General features: G+C 41.6%; 2 protein-coding genes and 1 non-coding gene across 8 annotated transcripts in view; 1 reads left to right on the top strand and 2 right to left on the bottom strand.

Moving 5' to 3' along the window:
* LOC127002967 (uridine-cytidine kinase 2-like) overlaps positions 1-21,423 on the bottom strand; it is a 32,933-nt gene extending 11,510 nt beyond the window's left edge. For 3 of the 5 annotated variants that reach the window (XM_050869285.1, XM_050869287.1, XM_050869284.1), the window contains exons 1-6: positions 13,913-14,292; positions 7,393-7,527; positions 6,290-6,411; positions 4,374-4,516; positions 3,650-3,747; positions 1,584-1,632 (exon numbers count right to left, since the gene is read on the bottom strand). In XM_050869285.1, coding sequence (XP_050725242.1) covers positions 1,584-1,632; positions 3,650-3,747; positions 4,374-4,516; positions 6,290-6,411; positions 7,393-7,527; positions 13,913-14,254 — 889 coding nt within the window. In that variant the 5' untranslated portion in view covers positions 14,255-14,292. Of the gene's footprint in view, positions 1-1,583; positions 1,633-3,649; positions 3,748-4,373; positions 4,517-6,289; positions 6,412-7,392; positions 7,528-13,912; positions 14,293-21,407 lie in introns of those variants that run through there. The other 2 variants (XM_050869289.1, XM_050869288.1) reach the window with 2 other exon arrangements.
* Positions 4,706-4,779, bottom strand: Trnam-cau (transfer RNA methionine (anticodon CAU)). Its single transcript has one exon. It is a non-coding gene; the product is annotated as a tRNA-Met (tRNA).
* Positions 18,839-22,741, top strand: part of LOC127002963 (uncharacterized) — a 37,805-nt gene continuing 33,902 nt past the window's right edge. The window contains exon 1 of one of the 2 annotated variants that reach the window (XM_050869273.1): positions 18,839-19,528. The gene's annotated coding sequence lies outside the window, so the exon portion shown is untranslated. The remainder of the gene's footprint in view (positions 19,529-22,741) is intronic. The other variant, XM_050869272.1, reaches the window with a different exon arrangement.

Here is a 22,741-nt window from a genome sequence, read left to right as displayed (position 1 = left end):
AGACTGCATGATGGTTCCACTCAGGTACAAGAGCAAGTAATCTAGTTCACTATGACAATTGCAGAACTCAACAGCCACAACAGAAAAGCCTTTGAATGGTGCCACACACCAGCCACGTGTAGTGCGGAAGGAGGAAAACCGATCAAAACTGCCCCTCAAATAATTCATACTTTTAGGCATATCAGGGCAAATTAACATCAGCAGAACTGGCTTTTCCTAACAATAAGTCCTTAACCTGGTAGCAGTGACGGGCCAAATTTGTGCCATGATATAAACCCCCCAAAATAGATGATACATAAACTGATCACAAATGCTTTGATATATATTATGAAATGGTTTGTGTGAGTGATGATTTTTTCTCGTTTTTCTCGCTTAGAGGGACTATTAAGAAACATGATCCCCATTGCTCCATTATGATTTTCAGTCCACTTTCATGTTCAAATAAAATAAGTTGGACATGCCCCTCCCCATACTTTACAACATTCCCAGCCCCAGACTGGGAAACAGACCAGTGTCCTTGCAGAAATCGCAGAGTAACAGGAGCTCCTGCAGTGTCTCGTGATGAAGTTGTCAAGATTGACATATGCTGCAAGCATCCCGTTGAAACTTAAGTCGGTTCTTCACCAGTACATGAAGCGCTAGGATACAGCCAGTTGTTGACTCACCAGGCGTGAACCTGTACTGCTCAGGTCTCTGCAGCCTCAGCATGGAGACATGAATGAAGCTTTGCCATGTGAAGATTGAATTGCCTTGAATTATGTGACTGACCAGGGCAAGGCAAAGTTTTATTATTATAAGGAAGGCTGGGGCTGACTTGTAGTATGCTGCTATTAAGCCTCTTCTGGTGAACTAAATGAAGCAGGAATGTACTGGGTCTACAGGAAAAATGGTCTACAGATCAGTGAGGGTTGTCCTGAGGCAAGCACACCTTCAGTCGCCAGTGAAGGATGGACGGGTGTTGTGGCTACACTAGTCACTACACACTGGAGTACACATTACAAATAAATATGAGACTCTATAAAGGTGTGAAAAACCATGATAATATCCACTTGACTGATCAGGAGTTTTTGTGAGAGACAACTTCTTCATGAGTATTACCGCCCTGAGTCTTTGACGAATGATTTTTATGGGTCTGGAGTTATTGTGACGAGCATTGGTGATAAATGCAACACAATCACTCACTAAGGTTTGATTCTTGGTTTTCACCTTCTGCCACCTAAACTTGGACTCACTAACACCTACAACACTATGCCCGGCCCTTCTGTGCTGGTGCCCTTGTGTGGCTCTGTGCTATTTAGTATCGGACAACTTTACAGAGGTGCTCCTAGTGAAGTTACGAAGCAATTTTTGTTAGGACTTTTACTGTATAAGCAATGCCATGAAGAATATACAAAAAACATACCAGGCTGCTGATCATGAACATTACATATACAGTGATGATGTTCTTGTCTGGTGAACTATCATTTCTCCGAGTCATGATTCCCACCCAAGGCATCAAGTCTACCGGCACTACAAGGCAAGTGTGGGTCATGTTAAAGGCTTGAAGGTTGTGTTGCTGTAAACTGAACATCAAGGCGGCTTACCAATATTTTCTGCTCCTCGTGGGATGATGACGTCAGCAAACTTCTTGGTCTGTAAAAGAAGTCATGAATACAGCAACTATTTTATGATAAACTTTATACAACAACAACATGGCTCGCTAATCTGAGCAGCAAAAGCACAAAGATAACCCGTCCCATGTGCAAAATACTACAACTGTCATTATTTCTTATTATTACCATTAATATTATCATCACTATAAGGGGAAAAAAAGGACATTAAATTAGAAGGACAAAAAAGATCAATATTGTCACCACCATAAGGGAGAAAAAAAAGACATTAAATGAGAGGAAGAAGAAGAAGAAGAAGAAGAAGAAGAAGAAGAAGAAAATCAATATCATCATCACCACCATAAGAGAAAAAAAGGACATCAAAAGAGAAGAAGAAGAAGAAGAAGAAGAAGAAGATCAGTATCATCACCACCATAAGGGAAAAAAAAAAAGACATTGAATAATAATAATAATAAGAAGAAAACCAATATCATCACCACCATACCGGAAAAAAAAGACATTAAATGAGAAGAAGAAGAAAAAAGATCAGAGTTATCACCACCATAAGGGAAAAAAAAAGACATTGAATAATAATAATAATAAGAAGAAGAAGAAAACCAATATCATCACCACCATACCGGAAAAAAAAGACATTAAATGAGAAGAAGAAAAAAGATCAGAGTTATCACCACCATAAGGGAAAAAAAAAGACACTGAATAATAATAATAATAATAATAATAATAATAATAAGAAAACCAATATCATCACCAACATAAGGAAAAAAAAGACATTAAATGAGAAGAAGAAGAAAAAAGATCAGAGTTATCACCATCATAAGGGAAAAAAAGAGACATTGAATAATAATAATAAGAAGAAGAAGAAGAAAACCAATATCATCACCACCATACCGGAAAAAAAGACATTAAATGAGAAGAAGAAGAAAAAAGATCAGAGTTATCACCACCATAAGGGAAAAAAAGACATTGAATAATAATAATAATAATAATAAGAAAACCAATATCATCACCACCATAAGGAAAAAAAAGACATTAAATGAGAGGAAGAAAAAAGAAGATCCGAGTTATCACCACCACCACCACCACCACTGACCCCATTTCACGCATCAAAGAGGACATACGATGCACAGTCAAGAATAAATAAATAGGATCAAAAGATAAAACACTGCCTCGTGAAACTGGCCACAAATCAGTATAAGTAAAAATAGGTCCGTCGCTTCAGCAGAATAATCCCGACACAAATTCATGGAAGTGGCAGAAAAGGAATGAACAAAGACACGTAACACAATAAAATGGACCCCATCACACACATTCACATTCACCTCCCCAGACCCAGACACTGACCAAGACCAAAACATCACTGGGATTTATTTTGTATAGGTCTGAAGTCTGGCTGTGGCTAACATTCTCTTCTTATTGTGATGGTAAAGGAAGCAGCTCAAGGGGAAAAAACAATGAAAAAACGAGAATAACATCCGGATAAACACTGTTCCTATTGAAGCCAGCAGAATGAATAACCAGAAAATTCACACACGCTTTCATAACTGGAATAAACACAAGCAGACTGGAGTGGTCGGAAGATTCACACAAGCTTTCATAACTGGAATAAACACAAGCGGACTGGAGTGGTCGGAAGATTCACACAAGCTTTCATAACTGGAATAAACACAAGCGGACTGGAGTGGTCGGAAGATTCACACAAGCTTTCATAACTGGAATAAACACAAGCGGACAGAATGAGTGGCTGGAAGATTCATACAAGCTTTCATAACTGGAATAAACACAAGCGGACTGGAGTGGTTGGAAGATTCACACAAGCTTTCATAACTGGAATAAACACAAGCGGACAGAATGAGTGGCTGGAAGATTCATACATGCTTTCATAACTGGAATAAACACAAGCGGACAGAATGAGTGGCTGGAAGATTCATACATGCTTTCATAACTGGAATAAACACAAGCGGACAGAATGAGTGGCTGGAAGATTCATACAAGCTTTCATAACTGGAATAAACAAAACTCGTGTAACTAAAGACACTCACAGGTAGACAGAACTCCTCGAAGGCCGGCTTGACGAGGTTGGTGTACTGATGCAACACCAGCTCAAGGGACCGGCCGCGCTCCCTCGTGTCTCGCATCACTGGAAAGAAGAGGCGAGTCGAATTTAACCTCGGAGTTCAACTTTTTATTTTTTTTACGTCTCTACCTGTAGCGCCGGTAGGCTTTCTCCAGGGGCCCGTAATGGTGCAGGCAATTTTCATAGTGGCGCCAGTTATGCTTGGCTCATGCTGCCCCCCGTAACTCATTCTTGATTCACTTGGACAGTTTCATCTAGAGTCTGGGTTGATGGGTGGTCTTTTGGACAGCATGTGGGTAGTCTTAGGCCACTCGGAGGTGACTGAAAAATCCCAGGTGGTAACGTGGGGATTCGAACTGACGTTGTCCATTGTGCGGTGAATGCGGGGCCTGCACGCTAACCACTCAGCCACCGCCTACCCACTTGTCATCTCATTCCATCATTATCATGCCTTGTTGATGCAATTGAAGACTTAACGACTCATCAAACATTTGGGGTGTTGTTAGGGCAAGTTTTGAGAGGTAGAGAGGAGAAATGTCAGGTTGTTATGATAATATATAAGAAAGATAAATAAAAAAATATGACCAGGAAACAAAATAACACAAAATCCATAAATAACAAATAAATAAAGAGATAAATAGATAAATGAAAGAGATAAGTACATAAATAAATCCGTCATCAGCACCCACCTCTCCTGGCCAGCCGTGTGTCTGCATCCGAGTCCACAAACAGCTTCATGTGAAAGAGGTTCCGTATCTCTGGCTGGTAGAACATCAAGATGCCCTCAAAGAGAACCACGTCCGCCGGGTATATGGTGGTGGTGCTTTCCAGTCTGACGGGAAAAGTTTTGTTTAGTCGGCGCAACATCTGTGGTCATATGCCAGAGAGAGACAGAAGGGGAAGGAAATATAGAAGGAAACAGATCCCAGAAGACGGGACACAACCCCCGATTAATACCTGCTACCCATTCACTGCTGGGTGGACAGGGGCGTAGGATATCGGAAAAGCCGCCAAAATTTTTCCACTCCGCCCGGGAATCGAACCCGGGCTCTCTCGGTTATGAGCCGAATGTGCTAACCACTGCACCACGAAGCCCCCCCAGTCTGAGGGGAATGAGTGTGCCAATCAGTGGAAAGAAAATTGTGCAAAAAACATATAAGGTGGAGGGGGTCGAATGTAAGAAAGAAAATAGTGTAAGATAAGAAAAAAACAGAGCATATTAAAGTGAATGGGTTAAGAATGTAAGAAAGAAAAGTAAAGTAAGATAAGAGAAAACCAAAACATATAAACAGGAAGGGGTAGAATATAACTTTTTTTTTTACAACAAAGGAGACAGCTCAAGGGCACAAAAAAAGGAAACAATAATAATAAAAAAAGCCCGCTAAGGGAGGACGAACGGCTGGGTGGGTTGAATGCTGACTGCCCAGGCTGGGATTCGAACCCATAGCTAGGCATGATGATCCCTACTTGCAAACACTATGGAAACTACCTTACATGATCATCAAAATCTCAACCTAACAACTCACAATCAGATACACGAGTTAACCCTTAGTGTTTAGACGGTAGTATTTGAAGAGTAGCCCCCCCCAAAATGAATGGTCTATATACAGTCACTGCTGACCTTAGGACCGTAGCATAAATATAGTTATGCCGCATAATGGATGTTTTAACTATCGTCTATATATAGATTCTACTGCAATCTGGAAGTGTTATTACATTTCTTTTTCTTTTTTTCTTTTTTTACAACAAAGGAGACAGCTCAAGGGCACACAGAAAATGAAACAATAATAAAAAAAGCCCGCTACTCGCTGCTCCTGTAAAGAATCAAAAGAGGTGGCCGAAAGAGGGGTCAATTTCAATACAGAACTGACTGACTGAATTTTGGACCGTTTCTATATAGTTCCAAAACTGTCTAAGGGTTGCTAAGAAGGTAACACAGGATGGAAAGGGCGTGCATGGCTGTAATATAATGAAGGGCTAATTACAATCATGTATTAGCACAGGTCTTTCTTAACTGATCAGAAGGTGGATCAGTATTATAAGACACATACGCTTCCCAAACCAGCTATTTCTAAAAGCCAAAGAGGGGGTCAGTCGGGTTCTAATGAGTGTTTCTTTAGGTTCACAGTACAGAAGAAGCGTCAAACCACCACCAGGGTCATAAAACTACTCCTGGAAATGCCTACAACTCCTATGAAAGCCTTGTCAAATATGTGTTCTTGGGCGGTGAAATGTCTTAGAATACGACCCTCAGTCTTTAATCTACATAATCTAAAGGGGCTATTACACTGGGCAAATTTTCCGTGGATCTTCAGTTAAACCACGATTTCCGCCAGCAGGGTCCTCATTTGTTTCTTGTTATTGCTGCTGCTGATGATGATGGTGAGTAATACCGTCGTCCTTCTGTGAAATCTACCGTAGCTTTGGAAGATCGTGGACACGTCAGAAAACCACGGAAATATGAGAACCACGCCAGCGGAAATCGTGGTTTGACTGAAGGTCCACGGAAAATTTGCCCAGTGTAATTGCCCCTTTAATTTCATCTTTATCACAGTGGACAGGCAAGACAAGGCTACACATCAACACAAGAGGGGTCTGCACTCACCTGGAGTTGGTAACGTAATCATAGTTTGGGATTTTGCAGATTTTGCCGTCAAGGATTTGCTGGAGAATTTTCAACACGAGTTCGCTGTCAAAAGCATCAGGATGGTCAAAGTTAAAGACACCCTGCAAGGAGGCCACGGATGTACAGTGTTCTTAGACGCCACCCACTGCATCACTACATTACCTTAAACTATTCTTATTTCATGTGTGAGCGTATGCGTAAGTGTGTGTATTACATTACCTCTGGACAAGACATGAAGGTGAGTGCTCAAAATACTTAACAAACTATCACTGACACCCCTGATCGAACACATTACTTACAATACCAAACATAAGACTAGAAAAATCAATAGTTTGTGTGTGACTTAAAAAACTACCCCTGATACTCGTGATCAAACACATTACTTATTAGACATTGAACTAGAATACTCGATAGTTTGTGTGTGAAATAAGCAATCACTAAGATGAATAAGAATCAGAAATAACTACACAGGTGGAAAGAGTAATTTTAAAAGCTACTTACAGAATTAAATCGTAAATGGAAACATATGAAAAGCCATTAACTAAAACGTACTTGTGGATCAAAAGTTACGAAGCATGGAATTATAAAAGTTCAATGTCCAGAAAACTTTGATGTCGAGAAAACTTAAAATGTCCAGAAGGCTTTGAATGTCGTGAAAACTTAAAATGTCCAGAAAGCTTTAAATGTCCAGAAAACTTAAATGTCCAGAAAACTTTGATGTCAAGAAAACTTAAAATGTCCAGAAAGCTATAAATGTCCAGAAAACTTTAAATGTCCAGAAAGCTTTAAATGTCCAGAAAACTTAAATGTCCAGAAAACTTTGATGTCGAGAAAACTTAAAATGTCCAGAAAGCTTTAAATGTCCAGAAAACTTAAATGTCCAGAAAACTTTGATGTCGAGAAAACTTAAAATGTCCAGAAAACTTTGAATGTCCAGAAAACTTAAATGTCCAGAAAACTTTGATGTCGAGAAAACTTAAAATGCCCAGAAAACTTTAAATGTCCAGAAAACTTTAATGTCCAGAAAACTTTGATGTCAAGAAAACTTAGATGCCCAAAAAACAAAAGAAGGAGCCACCAACCTTTAAGGCCTTGGAACTCTCTTCTGGGTTGAGGGGTCTGTAAAAGGAATCTTGGGATATGCAGACGACTCGGCGCTGGGAGTGTTCTATGTCGTCCTGGCCAAGCTTTTCCATGATGCGTTTACATACTGTGGACTGCCGGGCGAGGCGTTAACAATCATTTGGGAGTCAAGGAACCTTACACCATAAAATTAAAATAAACAGGTAAATAAATAAAAAAGATGGATGTCAGTTGTTGGTCTTTATAGAAATACAGAATTACTTTCCTCTAACACTACTTTTACTTCTGTCATTTATAGGTCAGAGCAGTGGCTTCCAACCCTTTTTGTCTTGTTCCTCCTTTTCCAGTCACTTTTTCACCTGTGGACCCCTACATCTTGCAGGCCACTCATGACCATCACAAGGGCCAAATTTGCCACATGGGCCATGACTTTGACATCCCTGGTACCGTTAGCTAATGCAGAGCAATTCTAGCATTTAAGCATCAGCTTTAACCCGGTAGCAGCAGGGATCATGTTTCTTAATGGTCCCTCTAAGCGAGAAAAATGAGAAAAAAATCATCACTCACACAAACCATTTCATAATATATATCAAAGCATTTGTGATAAGTTTATGCATCATCTATTTTGGGGGGTTTATATCATGGCACAAATTTGGCCCGTCGCTGCTACATGGTAAAGCCACAAATTTGGCCCGTTGCTGCTACCAGGTTAAGGATTGTGTACAGTAGTATGAATTTTATTCTGAGCCGCATGTATCCTAACCCAGTATAATAAATTTAAACATAGTAAGAGGAATACTTACACTGAGGGAAATAACATAATTATTATCTATTTATATGTTGGGAAAGGTTGTTGCTCCAATTTCATAACTACGTGTTTAAGATCGAGGGAAAAATATTTAAGTACTACAATATTACTCTTTTTAAAGGTCGTATTAGTATTTATTAGATTAAGTGGCTGATTCGTCTTTTTAATATTCATTTCTGGGACGGAATTAGTTAGCAGTGTTGGATTTTCACAGAGTTAAGGTGACGTATTACAGACTTGTTCATAAAAAGGGATATAAAAAAATCTACAAAGCAACTTGACATAAAAAGATCGACAAAAGGGACATAAAAAAAATCAACCAAAGGGATATGAAATAAACAAAATACATAAATAAATAAAATAAATAAATAATAAAAAATTCAACACTGCCTGCCCTGAAAACGGCTCAAAAAGGACAAATCAACCACAGTATTGTAATAAAGACTAACACGACCTTTAAAAAAAATCTGGCGTTTGAATGAACATACAAAGAAGGGGACTCCTGCCATAACAGTGAAGCTGAGACCCATATCAAGGCTGCATTAGTCAGAGCTTCACTTAACCCTCAGTGATTTTGGTCAAGAGGAGCACCGGGGGGCAGCATGGACCAGGCAAAAGTTGAATAAGATGTTTGAAGGAGAAAGGGTGTTGAGGGACAAAGCCATTTTTTCTTAGTCTGCACTGGGAAAGATAAACAACATATCCAAGGAAGAACAAGATATTAGCTGCAAGGGAAATGTGACCCTCAGCACACCAATTACAAGGTATCTTTTCCCCTGTAACTTGTTTCTTGTTCTTCCTGCAATGTGTAGCCTCCCTTTCCCAGTACAAACTAGAAAAAAAATAGTTGTCCCTTATGGCTTAGATACTTCAAATGTCATGTCAGCCACCTAAAAATAAATTCTTCTGTGCCACTAACGCTCTGGGGGTGATAACCAAGCCCCATTAATCCGTCCGCTGCGATTGGCACGGATTTCCCCCTTCACTGGTAGCCTGGTAACACATACTCCCAGGTCTTTCTCTGCCTCTGTGGTGGATAGTGGAGTGTTTCCCCATGTGGTATTGGTATGCTATATTTCCCCTCCCAAGGTGCATGACTTTACATTTTTTTCATTGAATTGTAATAGCTACTTTTTGTTCCATTCCTGTAGCTTGGTGATGTCTTCTTGTAGGAAATCTGCAGTTAAGGGGTTAAAAATAAATTCGTCTGTGCCACAAACAATCTGTGGCTGACAACCTGGTCTCATTAAAGCCTACCAGTGCTATGGGCAAATAAAAGGGAGGAGACTATCATCATATATGTAACTTCAGATTTTAGTGAGCTCTAAGATAGTGGATTAAAAGTTTATTGTTGCAAAGTTATACAACAAAGGAGAAGGAAGGAACCTGCCATCCCAACCCCCAGGCAATACATAGTGTGACTGTACAACTATTGATATATCCGTAGGTGGCGCCATGAAACTTAACAGGTATAATTTTTAGCAAATCTTATTCTTTTCTTGTATCCATTTTCTTCACGCCAGTTCTTTAAGGGAGGCACAAGCTCTTCCCAGTGAAACAATTGTGAAAGACTTGTTGTGTCGGAGGCAGTTAACTTTAAGAGGCCTGAGCAGCTGGTCTTAAAGGTGCCTGTCAGTTTGATGGCCACAATGATGCACGCTGTCTGTATCGTCTGACTTTTTAAACGTTGTACTAGTCACTAATTTGTCTTTTTTACCTGTTTTTTAAGGCGTGGTTAGTTGGTTTTGTAGATTTTTATTTATATGACTTTTTACGAGTGAGTTTATAATATGTCAACTTGAGTGAAAATCCAACACTTTTAACTAACTCTGTCCAAAGAGTGGAATTAAAAAGCCAAACTAGCCCCAGAGCTTTTAAATGATACCAATATGATGCATGACCCCTTGACTGCAGACTTCCAACAAGAAGACATCACCAAGCCACAGGAGTGGAGGAAAAAGTGGCTGCTACAATTCAGTGAAGAAAAATGTAAAGTCATGCATCTTGGGAGGGGAAGTTCAGCATACCAGTACCATATGGGAAACACTCCACTATCCACCACAGAGGCAGAGAAAGACCTGGGACTATATGTTACCAGGCTACCAGTGAAGGCGAATTCCATGCCAATCACAGTGGACGGGTTAATCTCTCTCTCTCTCAAGATTCTGGTGTATGAATGTATCGCGTCTCATTGATGGGGGCAAGAATTATGTATGTCAGGTTTGTTTATTTCTGCCGGGACAATAGCTCAATCCCTACACAATTAGACATCTGGTAACTGGTCTGCTGCTACATATGAAATAATTGGTTTTAAAGGGACTTGGCTGCGGGTTGGAAGTTAGCGAATCTTGGCTCCATGCTGGAAGGCTTTATATTATTATTTATTACTATCAATGAGATCCATGAAAGGGCATTAAGGGAAAATAAAAATGTTGATGATGACCCGTAGTTCCTTTGATGAGCAGACATGGATTGAAAAATGAAAATGACAGTAAAGTATGAAGACTGAAAAAGGCGGGGGACAAAAACAATTATGAGAACGATAAAAAATAAGAAACTGACAAAAGGAGAATCAACATCATCATCGATTTTGTCAATTATCATGTTTATATATATTTTGTGGTAAAATGTTCGGGGAAGCCTGGGCAGGTAATTTGTGGTGATCTGGTTATCAAATTAAATATTAACCCGATAGCAGTCGGGATCATGTTTCTTAATGGTCCTTCTAAGTGAGAAAAATGAGAAAAAATTACCCCTCACACAAACCATTTCATTATATATATCAAAGCATTTGTGATCAGATTATGTATCATCTATTTTGGGGGTTTATATCATGGCACAAATTTGGCCCGTCGCTGCTACATGGTAAAGCCACAAATTTGGCCCGTCGCTGCTACACGGTAAAGCCACAAATTTGGCCGGTCGCTGCTACACGGTAAAGCCACAAATTTGGCCCATCGTTGCTACACGGTAAAGCCACAAATTTGGCCGGTTGCTGCTACCAGGTTAAAATCACCAATCATGAAATTATCTGGATAGGTTACATCAATATGAAGAAAGAAAGAAAGAAGGAAGGGTTGAAAAAAGACTTTGCAAGGTTCACTATTACTGTCACGTAGAGCCAAAAGATGAAGACAACTGACATGCCTTCTTAACCTATCCTAATTGCATCACCCATAATTCCACGTTCCCATCCATCCACACAACCTCTGCAACCTCTCTTTTGGCTACTCTATACTTTTTACTTTTGTGGGAGTGGCGAGTAGCGTTTTTTTTTGTACTCTTTTTGTTGCCCTTGAGCCGCATCCTTTGATACCATCCACAATCATCCCCGAAGCCTCTTACAATCAGCATCACCTGTCACAATTGATTTTTCCTTTGTTTAAATACCCCAAGACCATCATAACCCCAACCAAGCCCTTAAACATCATCTCTAGACCCCACAGCGTCACAATCACAAATTTCACCATCTCATAATCATCCCAAGAGACCCTCACAATCAAAAATTATCTTACAATCGATTTTCCTTTCTTTAAACAGCCATACACAATCACAACCTTAACTAAACCTCTAATCACCATCTCTAGACCTCCTAGCATCACAACCACTCATCTCACCATCCCACAATCATCCCCAGAGGTCCCCACAATCAAAACTCATGTCACAATCAATTTTCCATTGTTTAAATAGCCATAGCAAGCCATAGTATAATAATACCCTTAAGTATCATGTCTAGACCTCACAGCATCACAATCACTCATCTCACCATCCCACAATCATCCCCAAAGCCTCTCACAATCAGCATCATCTGTCACAATCGATTTTTCCTTTGTTTAAATGGCCATACATAATTGTAACCTTAATTAAACCTCTAATCACCATCTCTAGACCCCACAGCATCACAATCACTCATTTCATCCTCCCACAATCATCCCCGAAGCCTCTTACAATCTGCATCACCTGTCACAATCGATTTTTCCTTTGTTTAAATGGCCATACACAATCAAAACCGTAACTAAACCTCTGAACATCATTCCTAGACCCCACAGCATCACAGTCACCCATCTCACCATCTCACAATCATTCCCAGAGGTCTCCACAATCAAAACTTATCACACAATCGATTTTCCTTTCTTTAAATAGCCAAGACCATCATAACCCCAACCAAGCCCTTAAACATCACCTCTAGACCCCACAGCATCACAATCACCCATCTCACCATCCCACAATTATCTCCTGAGCCCTCACAATCAAAATTTCTCTTACAATTGATTTTCCTTTCTTTAAACAGCCATACACAATCATAACCTTAACTAAACCTCTAATCACCATCTCTAGACCCCACAGCATCACAATCACCCACCTCACCATCTCACAATCATCCCAAGAGACCCTTACAATCGATTTTCCGTTCTTTAAATAGCCATAGAGAGTCATAAATACAATCTAATCCTTAAATATCATCTTTAGACCTCCCAGCATCACAATCACTCATCTCACCATCTCACAATCATCTCCCAAGCCCTTCACAATCAAAATTTCTCTTACAATTGATTTTCTTGTATTTAAATAGCCCAAGACCATCATAACCTTAACTAAACCTCTAATCACCATCTCTAGACCCCACAGCATCACAATCACCCACCTCACCATCCCACAATCATCCCAAGAGACCCTCACAATCAAAACTTATCACACAATCGATTTTCCTTTCTTTAAATAGCCAAGAGTCATAAATACAATCTGATCCTTAAATATCATCTCTAGACCCCACAGCATCACAATCACCCACCTCACCATCCCACAATCACCCCTGGAGCCTCTTACAATCAGCATCACCTGTCACAATCGATTTTCCTTTCTTTAAACAGCCATTCACAATCCTAACCTTAACTAAACCCCTAATCACCATCTCTAGACCTCACAGCATCACAATCACCCATCTCACCACCCCACAATCACCCTCACAATCAAAATTTCTTACAATCGATTTTCCTTTCTTTAAACAGCCATACACAATCATAACCCCAGTCAACCTCTTAAACACCATTTCTAGACCCCAGAGCATCACAATCACCCACCTCACCATCCCACAATCATCCCAAGAGACCCTCACAATCAAAACTTATCACACAATCGATTTTCCTTTCTTTAAACAGCCATACACAATCATAACCCCAGTCAACCTCTTAAACACCATTTCTAGACCCCACAGCATCACAATCACCCACCTCACCATCCTACAATCACCCCCGAAGCCTCTTACAATCAGCATCACCTGTCACAATCGATTTTCCTTTCTTTAAACAGCCATACACAATCCTAACCTTAACTAAACCTCTAATCACCATCTCTAGACCTCACAGCATCACAATCACCCATCACACCACCCCACAATCACCCCCTCACAATCAAAATTTCTTACAATCGATTTTCCTTTCTTTAAACAGCCATACACAATCATAACCCCAGTCAACCTCTTAAACACCATCTCTAGACCCCAGAGCATCACAATCACCCATCACACCACCCCACAATCACCCCCTCACAATCAAAACTTATCACACAATCGATTTTCCTTTCTTTAAACAGCCATACACAATCATAACCCCAGTCAACCTCTTAAACACCATTTCTAGACCCCAGAGCATCACAATCACCCACCTCACCACCCCACAATCACCCCCTCTCACAATCACCATCCCTCTCACCTTGCCCGAAGCCGTGCCGCCAGCCACCCCGATCAGGAAGGGCGTTTTTGGACCTAACCCGTTGGCCATTCCGGTGTATATCTTGGTAGGCGAGTCCTCGGTCTTGTGCGTGGACATTACCAGCGGCAGGGAGGAGGAAAGGGCCCGGGAACACGCCTTTTGGGTTGACTGGTTGAGAGCGGTGGAGTGAATGCAACCAGACCCAGTCCCGTCCGCTGAGGCACTGAGGGATAGCTGTCTTTTTACCTCTCCCCGGTGGTGTTCTCCTGCTCTTAAGACCTGAATAAAGCTTTTGGGGACTCTAGATAACCCTGTGGCTCGGTATATGAGGTTAAAATGCATTACAACAGTGCCCACGTGGGGTTAACATGTGGTGTGGGTGGGGGCCTGGGAGGAAGTGGATGGGGGCACTGCAGGGAAGGAGGAGGAGGAAGGGAGATCAATATATGTGGTTTTGGGGACTCTACATAATCTTGTGGCTCTGAATATAAGGTTAAAATGCATTACAACAGTGCCCACGTGGGGTTAACATGTGGTGTGGGTGGGGGCCTGGGAGGAAGTGGATGGGGGCACTGCAGGGAAGGAGGAGGAGGAAGGGAGATCAATATATGTGGTTTTGGTGGGTCTAGATAACCTTGTGGCTCTGAATATAAGGTTAAAATGCATTACAACAGTGCCCACGTGGGGTTAACATGTGGTGTGGGTGGGGGCCTGGGAGGAAATGGATATGGGGGTATTGTGGAAGGAGGAGGAGGAAGGGAGGTCAATATATGTGGTTTTGGTGGGTCTAGATAACCTTGTGGCTCTGAATATAAGGTTAAAATGCATTACAACAGTGCCCACGGGGGGTTAACATGGTGTGGCACTGCAGGGAAGGAGGAGGAGGAAGGGAGATCAATATATGTGGTTTTGGGGACTCTAGATAACCTTGTGGCTCTGAATATAAGGTTAAAATGCATTACAACAGTGCCCACGTGGGGTTAACATGTGTTGTGGGTGGGGGCCTGGGAGGAAGTGGATATGGGGGTACTGTGGAAGGAGGAGGAGGAAGGGAGGTCAATATATGTGGTTTTGGGGACTCTAGATAACCTTGTGGCTCTGAATATAAGGTTAAAATGCATTACAACAGCGCCCATGTGGGGTTAACATGTGGTGTGGGTGGGGGCCTGGGAGGACGTGGATATGGGGGTACTGTGGAAAGAGGAGGAGGGAGATCAATATATGTGGTTTTGGGGACTTTAAATAACCTTGTGGCTCTGAATATAAGGTTAAAATGCATGATAATTGTCCCTTTCCCTGAGACACTACTGGTTATGTCTTTCTATACCCGCCACTGCTGTCCTCCTTCTCCTAGCACCTGAATAAAGCTTCTGCTGGCTCTAGATAACCTTGTGGCTCTGAATACAAGGTTAAAATGCATTACAAGTGTCCACGTGGGTTTAACATATGGTAGTGCATGGAGGAAGCATATGTGGGAGATGAAGGGGTAAGGATCGAGAGGGGAGGAGGGGAGGGGTAGAGATCAATATATGTGGTTTTAGGGACTCTGTGTAGTTAGTGGCTCTGAATATCATGTTAAAATGTATTATATACTGTCAACGTAAGGTATACATGCTGGGTCTGGTATTTCTGCGAGTTTTGGGAAAAGTGCCTAAGGGGAGGGGGTTAGTATATGTATAATTAAGTGTTATTTTCCTGTTTTTATTTGGTTTTCCTACATTTTCAGCCTCCGTGGTTAACGACAGAGGCATGCAGTGTTACGCCAGGCTTACGTAACATGCGGCAAAGCGTAAAATCAATATTCGTGCGTATGAAGATGGTCGACGGGCCTAAAATATTTCCCTAACGCAAGCGCTCATGCTTAATTTATTTACTCTACGACAAATATAGCTTTTCCAAATGAATGAGTCTTAAAACAATGAATAAAAAGTAAGGTTGAAGACGTGCTACACAGGAAATAGAGGCAGATACCGACCCCGCGAAAAATGATGGTAAACGGGCCTATAATAATTCCCAAACGCGAACGCCAATGATAATTAAATCTCTTCACTATCACAAAAAATATCAACTTAACCCAACGAATGAACCTTGAAAACAAAAAAATACAGCATGAACTTAAGGACGAGAGACACGGGACATAATATTATAGCCAGACGACGGTCCCGCAAGAGTCTATTTTTGCTACTTCCTGTCTGTTCCCCGCGTCCACATGTTAGTGCCATAGGGCCTGTGTCGACCACGTGGGGCGCCCTAGGCTGGCACTCCCGGGGTGATAAGGCTGTTGGCACCACTGGGAGCATCATGGTGCAGCGAGAGGCGGGGGGTGGTGCAGCTGTCAATGGGGGGGGGGGGGGGGGACAGTTGAGGATGGGGGGGCACACACGTGGAGCATTCTATAATAATAATAATAATAATAATAATAATAATAATAATAATAATAATAATAATAATAATAATAATGAGGTTTCTTAGGGTCGTGTTATAAGACATTTCGCAGCCCAAGGACACACATTTGACAAGGCTTTCGTAGGAGTTGTGAGCATTTCCATGGGTAGTTTTATGACCCCGGTGGTAGTGTGACCCTTCTTCTGTACCGTGAACCTGAAAAAACACTCATTAGAATCCGACTTACCCCCTCTCTGACCTTTAGAAATAGCTGATGTAAGAAGCGCGCATCTTATAAAGTAGAGAATCGAAGTAAATATGTATAGAGGTTTTGAGTCGTTTCTGGACCTGGATCACACGGAAAACCTTGAGTAGAGAATCGAAGTAAATATGTCTAATACCAGCCTTAAAAGTTGGCACACGTTAGGCTGAAAATTCATATATAAAACTAACACAAGGTTATAACGATACGAAAAAGGTATGGAAGGGGGATGGTTTGGGAGGGTGAGGGAAGGCTAAAAATATGGATCAAAAGAGATGGGGCGGTGTGGCGGGGCAGGGAGGGACTAGGGCGGGGAGGCGCTAATCCACACCGCGGCCCTCTGCCCTCTGCCCCATAGAAGGTTGCCGTGATGGGTATTAGGGCATGGCCAAGGGGGGGGGGGGATTTTCATGGGGGCATGTGGCTCCCTCCAATACTACGTCGCTGGTAAGACATCCGGTTCGATCAGGTGCTCAAAAATTATAGCACTGTAATTAAAGATTTAATTGGCCATCATAAAACACTCACAGGCAGTTAACCCCAAGTGTAAATGCCCTGAGTACGGCAACCCTGAGACTCCAGCACCTCTCCGCGCATGAACTCCACACGCTTCACCTGAGAAATCACCTATAGGCCTTTTTTTTTTAAAGCAGAGGAGTTAGTTCATGGGCATAAAAAAGTTAACAAATGTAAAAATAAAAAAAAGCCCGCTACTCACTGCTCCTAAAAAGAGTTAGAGGAGTGGCCGAAAGATAAGTCAATTTCGGGAGGAGAGGTGTCCTGATGCCCATTAACCCGGTAGCTGCGGGGATCATGTTTCTTAAAGGCCCCTCTAAGCGTATTGATGAGGAAAAATCATCTGTCACGCAAACCATTTCATAATATAATATACCTATCAACGCATTTGTGATCAGTTCATGCATCATCTATGTTGGGGGTTTATATCATGGGAAAAATTTGGCCCGTCGCTATTACACGGTGAAGCCACAAATTTGGTCCGTCGCTGCTACCGGGTTAAAACTACTATTGACATCATTACGAAGGTAGCGGACGGAGTGGTTCCCGTAGATCTCATCCGCCCACAACACCTTCCATGTGCTAGGCATGAAATATTGTAATCATGGCAGTGTATCAGGACACCTCTCCTCCCGAAATTGACCTCTCGATCTTTTTGGACACTTCTTTGACCTCTATTCAGGAGCAGTAAGTAGCGGGCTTTTTTTTTAATATTTTTCTTTACGCCCTAGAACTGTCTCCTTAGCTGGAAAAAAAAAAAAAAAAAGTGTATCGTGAGTGTACCGGCCCTGATGTTGCTACCTCGCTCCGTCGCAATATCTCGTGTTATTCTATAAACTTAAAACAACAAGAAGTCTGGTAAGATGAGATAGAGCGAGGGAGCGTGACGTCCGCTCTGCGTGACGGTCGGTATCTTGGAATGGGCGTCAACAGGAGCCTCCAGTCTTTATTCCCGTAAGGCCAAGTCCGGTTTTACTCTCCCACCAAGTTATATGACAAACCGGCAGACGATTCGACCTCCCTATGGTCACGTGATGCCGGGAGTGAAGGGAATTAAGCCAATCCTACACTCCACGCCATGACCCCTTATGAACCCGAGCTAGGCTGCGAGGAGGAGGAGGAGGAGGAGGAGGAAAGAAAAAAAAATATATTAAGATGAAGAATATGATGATCATGAAGGTGATAGTGAATAACTACTACTACTACTACTACTACTGCTACTACTATTACTACAACTACTACTACTACTACTACAACTTTTACCATTATTATTATTATTATTATTATTATTATTATTATTATTACTGTTGTTCCCCCTTAAAAAGCCAACATTTTCAGTGACACAAACAAGGCGCGTGACGTCACCAGGTGGTCGTCATGGCAACCGAGGGGACGCCAGCGGGTCTTCCCCTCAGCTGGACACGCGCTCAGGTGTTCAACGCGAGGCTGTGCTCACCTGCGGACGCTAATTAACCCTCAACACCTGCCCTTCCCTTTGTCATCCCTCCCTCGGGCTGAATGAAGTTAAATTTTACATCTTTTTATAGTTTTCTTTTCCATGCGAACGAAAATGATGAATAACAGGAAGAAAAAGATGATAAAGAAGATGAAATGAGAAGATCGAATGTAAGTCTGCACGTGGAGGAGGAGGAGGAGGAGGAGGAAGAGGAGGAGGAGGAGGAGGAGGAGGAGGAGGAGGAAGGGAGCGTCAAGGAGGGCGAGAGAAGACTCCTCCCTCTTGCATGACCATTTGGGGTGCCTGAGGAGGAGGAGGAGGAGGAGGAGGAGGAAGAAGCTTGGTCAATAGTAGCTTCTCACCCTCCTTCTCAACAAGACGCGGCGGCGGCGGAGGCGCTGGTGGGGGTCAGTGAGCGAAGACAGTTTGTGACTTCGAGGTGCTGAAGAAGCAGCGAGAGAGATCGAGAGAGAGAGAGAGGAAGACGAAGGAGGAGGAGGACGAGAGGAAGAGGAGGAGGAGGAAGAGGAAGATAGAGAAGGAAAGAGATAATTAGTGAGTGAAAGAGTAGAAAAGAGAAACACGTGAGAGACAAAAGAGGAAGAAGAAGAGAGAAAGAGGAGGAAGAGGAAGACAGTTGGTGGAGGAGGAAAGGGAAGGAAGGAGACGGAAGGGAAACTAGAGAGATAGAGAGAAAGTTACATTGAAAGTGAAACAGAAAGTAAAAGAAATAACAAAGAAAAAGAAGAAGAAAAAGAAGGAGAGAAGGAGAAGACATGGGAGGAGGGAAGGGAAAAAGAGATAGAGAAAGATAAAGAGTTACAGTGAGTGAAAAACTAGAAAAAAAACAAACAAAATAAAGAACGCGTGAACTTAAGGAAAAACTTGCGCTTGGATTACCGAAGACAACGTTATCGAACTCAATCTCGAAGTCTTGTGCCGGGCTGAAGACTCGCTCCCTCCTACCAGACTCTGCCTCACCGTCTCCTGTCCTGTGGTAGCTATCGAGGTGCTTTAGTTATGGTAGTAGTAGTAGTAGTAGTAGTAGTAGTAGTAGTAGTAGTAGTAGTAGTAGTAGTAGTAGTAGTAGTAGTTGTTGTTGTTGTAGTAGTTGTGGTATTATTATTATTATTATTATTGATAGTGGATTTATTTTTGTTATGATTACTTCTATTATTATCATTATTATTGTTATCATCATCCTTATTATTATTATTGTTATTATTATTATTATTATTATTATTATTATCATTATTATTATTATTACTATTACTTCAACCAGACCCGAATAATATGAATGAAAAGTGAATCGTCAGAAATGCAAAATATATAAATAAATAAATAAAATAAATGAAACAAATAGTGGAAAGATATTTATATTGACTAACGAGCTCTCCATTACACCTTCCTGAACTTTCTGTATTGTCAACTCTTTATACTGGGAATTTTTTTTGACTCAATTCATCTCTTTTTGCAAACCTCCTCTACTCCATTATTTTTTTTTTACAAGTAGAATAGTTTTGGACATTTCGAGTGCTCTGTCACGCAATACAGTCCAATCACAAAACTCTTTAGATGTAACTTCACACCAGGCAATTATTTATACTTTTTTTTTCCCAAACGTCCCTTTTACCCTTTTCTTCAACAACAGATTCATTTTTTAACATTTTGAATACTCGGTAACACGCAATCTTCTATATTCTATTGTCCTCCTCCTCCTCCTCCTCCTACTACTACTACTACTACTACTACTACTACTACTACTACTACGACTACTACTACCACTACTACTACTACTGCTACTTTCACCACCACCACCACCACTACCACTACTACGACCACTCCCACTACTACTACTACTACTACTACTATTACTACTACTACTTCTAATAATAATAAAACTCTAAATAACCTCACACTAGCCTTTAATACATCGTGAATCCTAGTACATCTTTTGCTTTCTCTCTTTCTCTTTTCTCTATGCACCCACGGGCCGGGCTTAAGAGGGCGATCCAGTAGCATTAACAAAGGTATATAATAGATTCGCAGCCTCTTTCGTGCTTGATACCGCGCCGCTCCGTGGACTCCGTGGGCGGCAGGAGAATGAAATGACCCTTTTCGAAGATGCAAAATATAGGGCCAGTTTTACAGTCCAATACAGCAAGTTTGTAAGCTCACCAACCAAACATACAATAGGACAAAAAAAAATTACTTGTATCTCTATAGTGTTTGGCGGTGATATAAAAAAGAGGGAATTTTCGGAAACTACACAGGAAAATTTTTATTGGTATCTAGTATTGCGTAGAAGTAACGGAGCATTGTGGTTAATATGGTTTGGTTTGGGAGCTTACAGTGATTGTATTGGACTGTCTAACTGCCCAATAATGTGGTCAAACCTGTCAACACTAACATTTACCATCAGGATCACAATCATGACACTCGGAACGCCCGTGTCTCTGAGCACAAACCCGGGCAGCTGAGCACTTCACTTAACATCTAACGTTCAACACTGCATGTCACTTATAAGAACAGATAATGTATACTCAGGTAAATAAGCAAAGCACTTCACTTAACATCCAACGTTCAACACTGCATGTCACTTATAAGAACAGATAATGTATACTCAGGTAAATAAGCAAAGCACTTCACTTAACATCTAACGTTCAGCAGATAATGTATACTCAGGTAAATAAGCAAAGCACTTCACTTAACATCTAACGTTCAGCAGATAATGTATACTCAGGTAAATAAGCAAAGCACTTCACTTAACATCTAACGTCCAGCATTGTATGTCACTTATGAATCTATAACAACAGTGTATAATCAGGTAAATGAGCAAAGATAGAATTATAGTACTACGGTAGGCTTGCACTTACGTATTCTGGGCCTACTAAAATGTCTCCGTCTTTCTGTTCTTTGTGTTCCTCTGTGTGGAGCTCTACCGAGGCAGACAGCGAGGTCGAAAGGGTACGTCTTCCCTTCAGCGTTACTGTAAGCTGTCTCCCTCTTCCTCGCCTCCTACAGCCCCCCGAGCGTCCCATCATACATGTCGAATCATCAAATATGCATGTGTGTGGAAGCGTCCCCCCCGCCCCCCCTCCCGAGTCAGCGAGAGCATTCATCTGTTCTTCGTTTGCTATCGAGATGATGCCGCACCTTCAACACCCACCGAGCAGCCGTGACACACCACAGCCAGAGTTCCCTGTTCTCGTTTTCTACACCATCGTTTACTCCTCGCCTTAATTATCTTATCTTATTCCTCATACTTTCCCTTCCACCTTCAACCAATCACTCGTTTATTCCTCATACTTTCCCTTCCACCTTCCACCAATCACTCGTTTATTCCTCATACTTTCCCTTCCACCTTCAACCAATCACTCGTTTATTCCTCATACTTTCCCTTCCACCTTCCACCAATCACTCGTTTATTCCTCATACTTTCCCTTCCACCTTCCACCAATCACTCGTTTATTCCTCATACTTTCCCTTCCACCTTCAACCAATCACTCGTTTATTCCTCATACTTTCCCTTCCACCTTCAACCAATCACTCGTTTATTCCTCATACTTTCCCTTCCACCTTCAACCAATCCCTCGTTTATTCCTCATACTTTCCCTTCCACCTGCCACCAATCACTCGTTTATTCCTCATACTTTCCCTTCCACCTTCCACCAATCACTCGTTTATTCCTCATACTTTCCCTTCCACCTTCAACCAATCACTCGTTTATTCCTCATACTTTCCCTTCCACCTTCAACCAATCACTCGTTTATTCCTCATACTTTCCCTTCCACCTTCCACCAATCACTCGTTTATTCCTCATACTTTCCCTTCCACCTTCAACCAATCACTCGTTTATTCCTCATACTTTCCCTTCCACCTTCAACCAATCACTCGTTTATTCCTCATACTTTCCCTTCCACCTTCAACCAATCACTCGTTTATTCCTCATACTTTCCCTTCCACCTTCAACCAATCACTCGTTTATTCTTCATACTTTCCCTTTCACCTTCAACCAATCACTCGTTTATTCCTCATACTTTCCCTTCCACCTTCAACCAATCACTCGTTTATTCCTCATACTTTCCCTTCCACCTTCAACCAATCACTCGTTTATTCCTCATACTTTCCCTTCCACCTTCAACCAATCACTCGTTTATTCCTCATACTTTCCCTTCCACCTTCCACCAATCACTCGTTTATTCCTCAT

This window comes from Eriocheir sinensis, chromosome 24 (genome assembly GCF_024679095.1).
Source record: "Eriocheir sinensis breed Jianghai 21 chromosome 24, ASM2467909v1, whole genome shotgun sequence".
Lineage (NCBI taxonomy): Eukaryota > Metazoa > Arthropoda > Malacostraca > Decapoda > Varunidae > Eriocheir > Eriocheir sinensis.
This window is presented reverse-complemented; position numbering and strand designations above follow the sequence as displayed.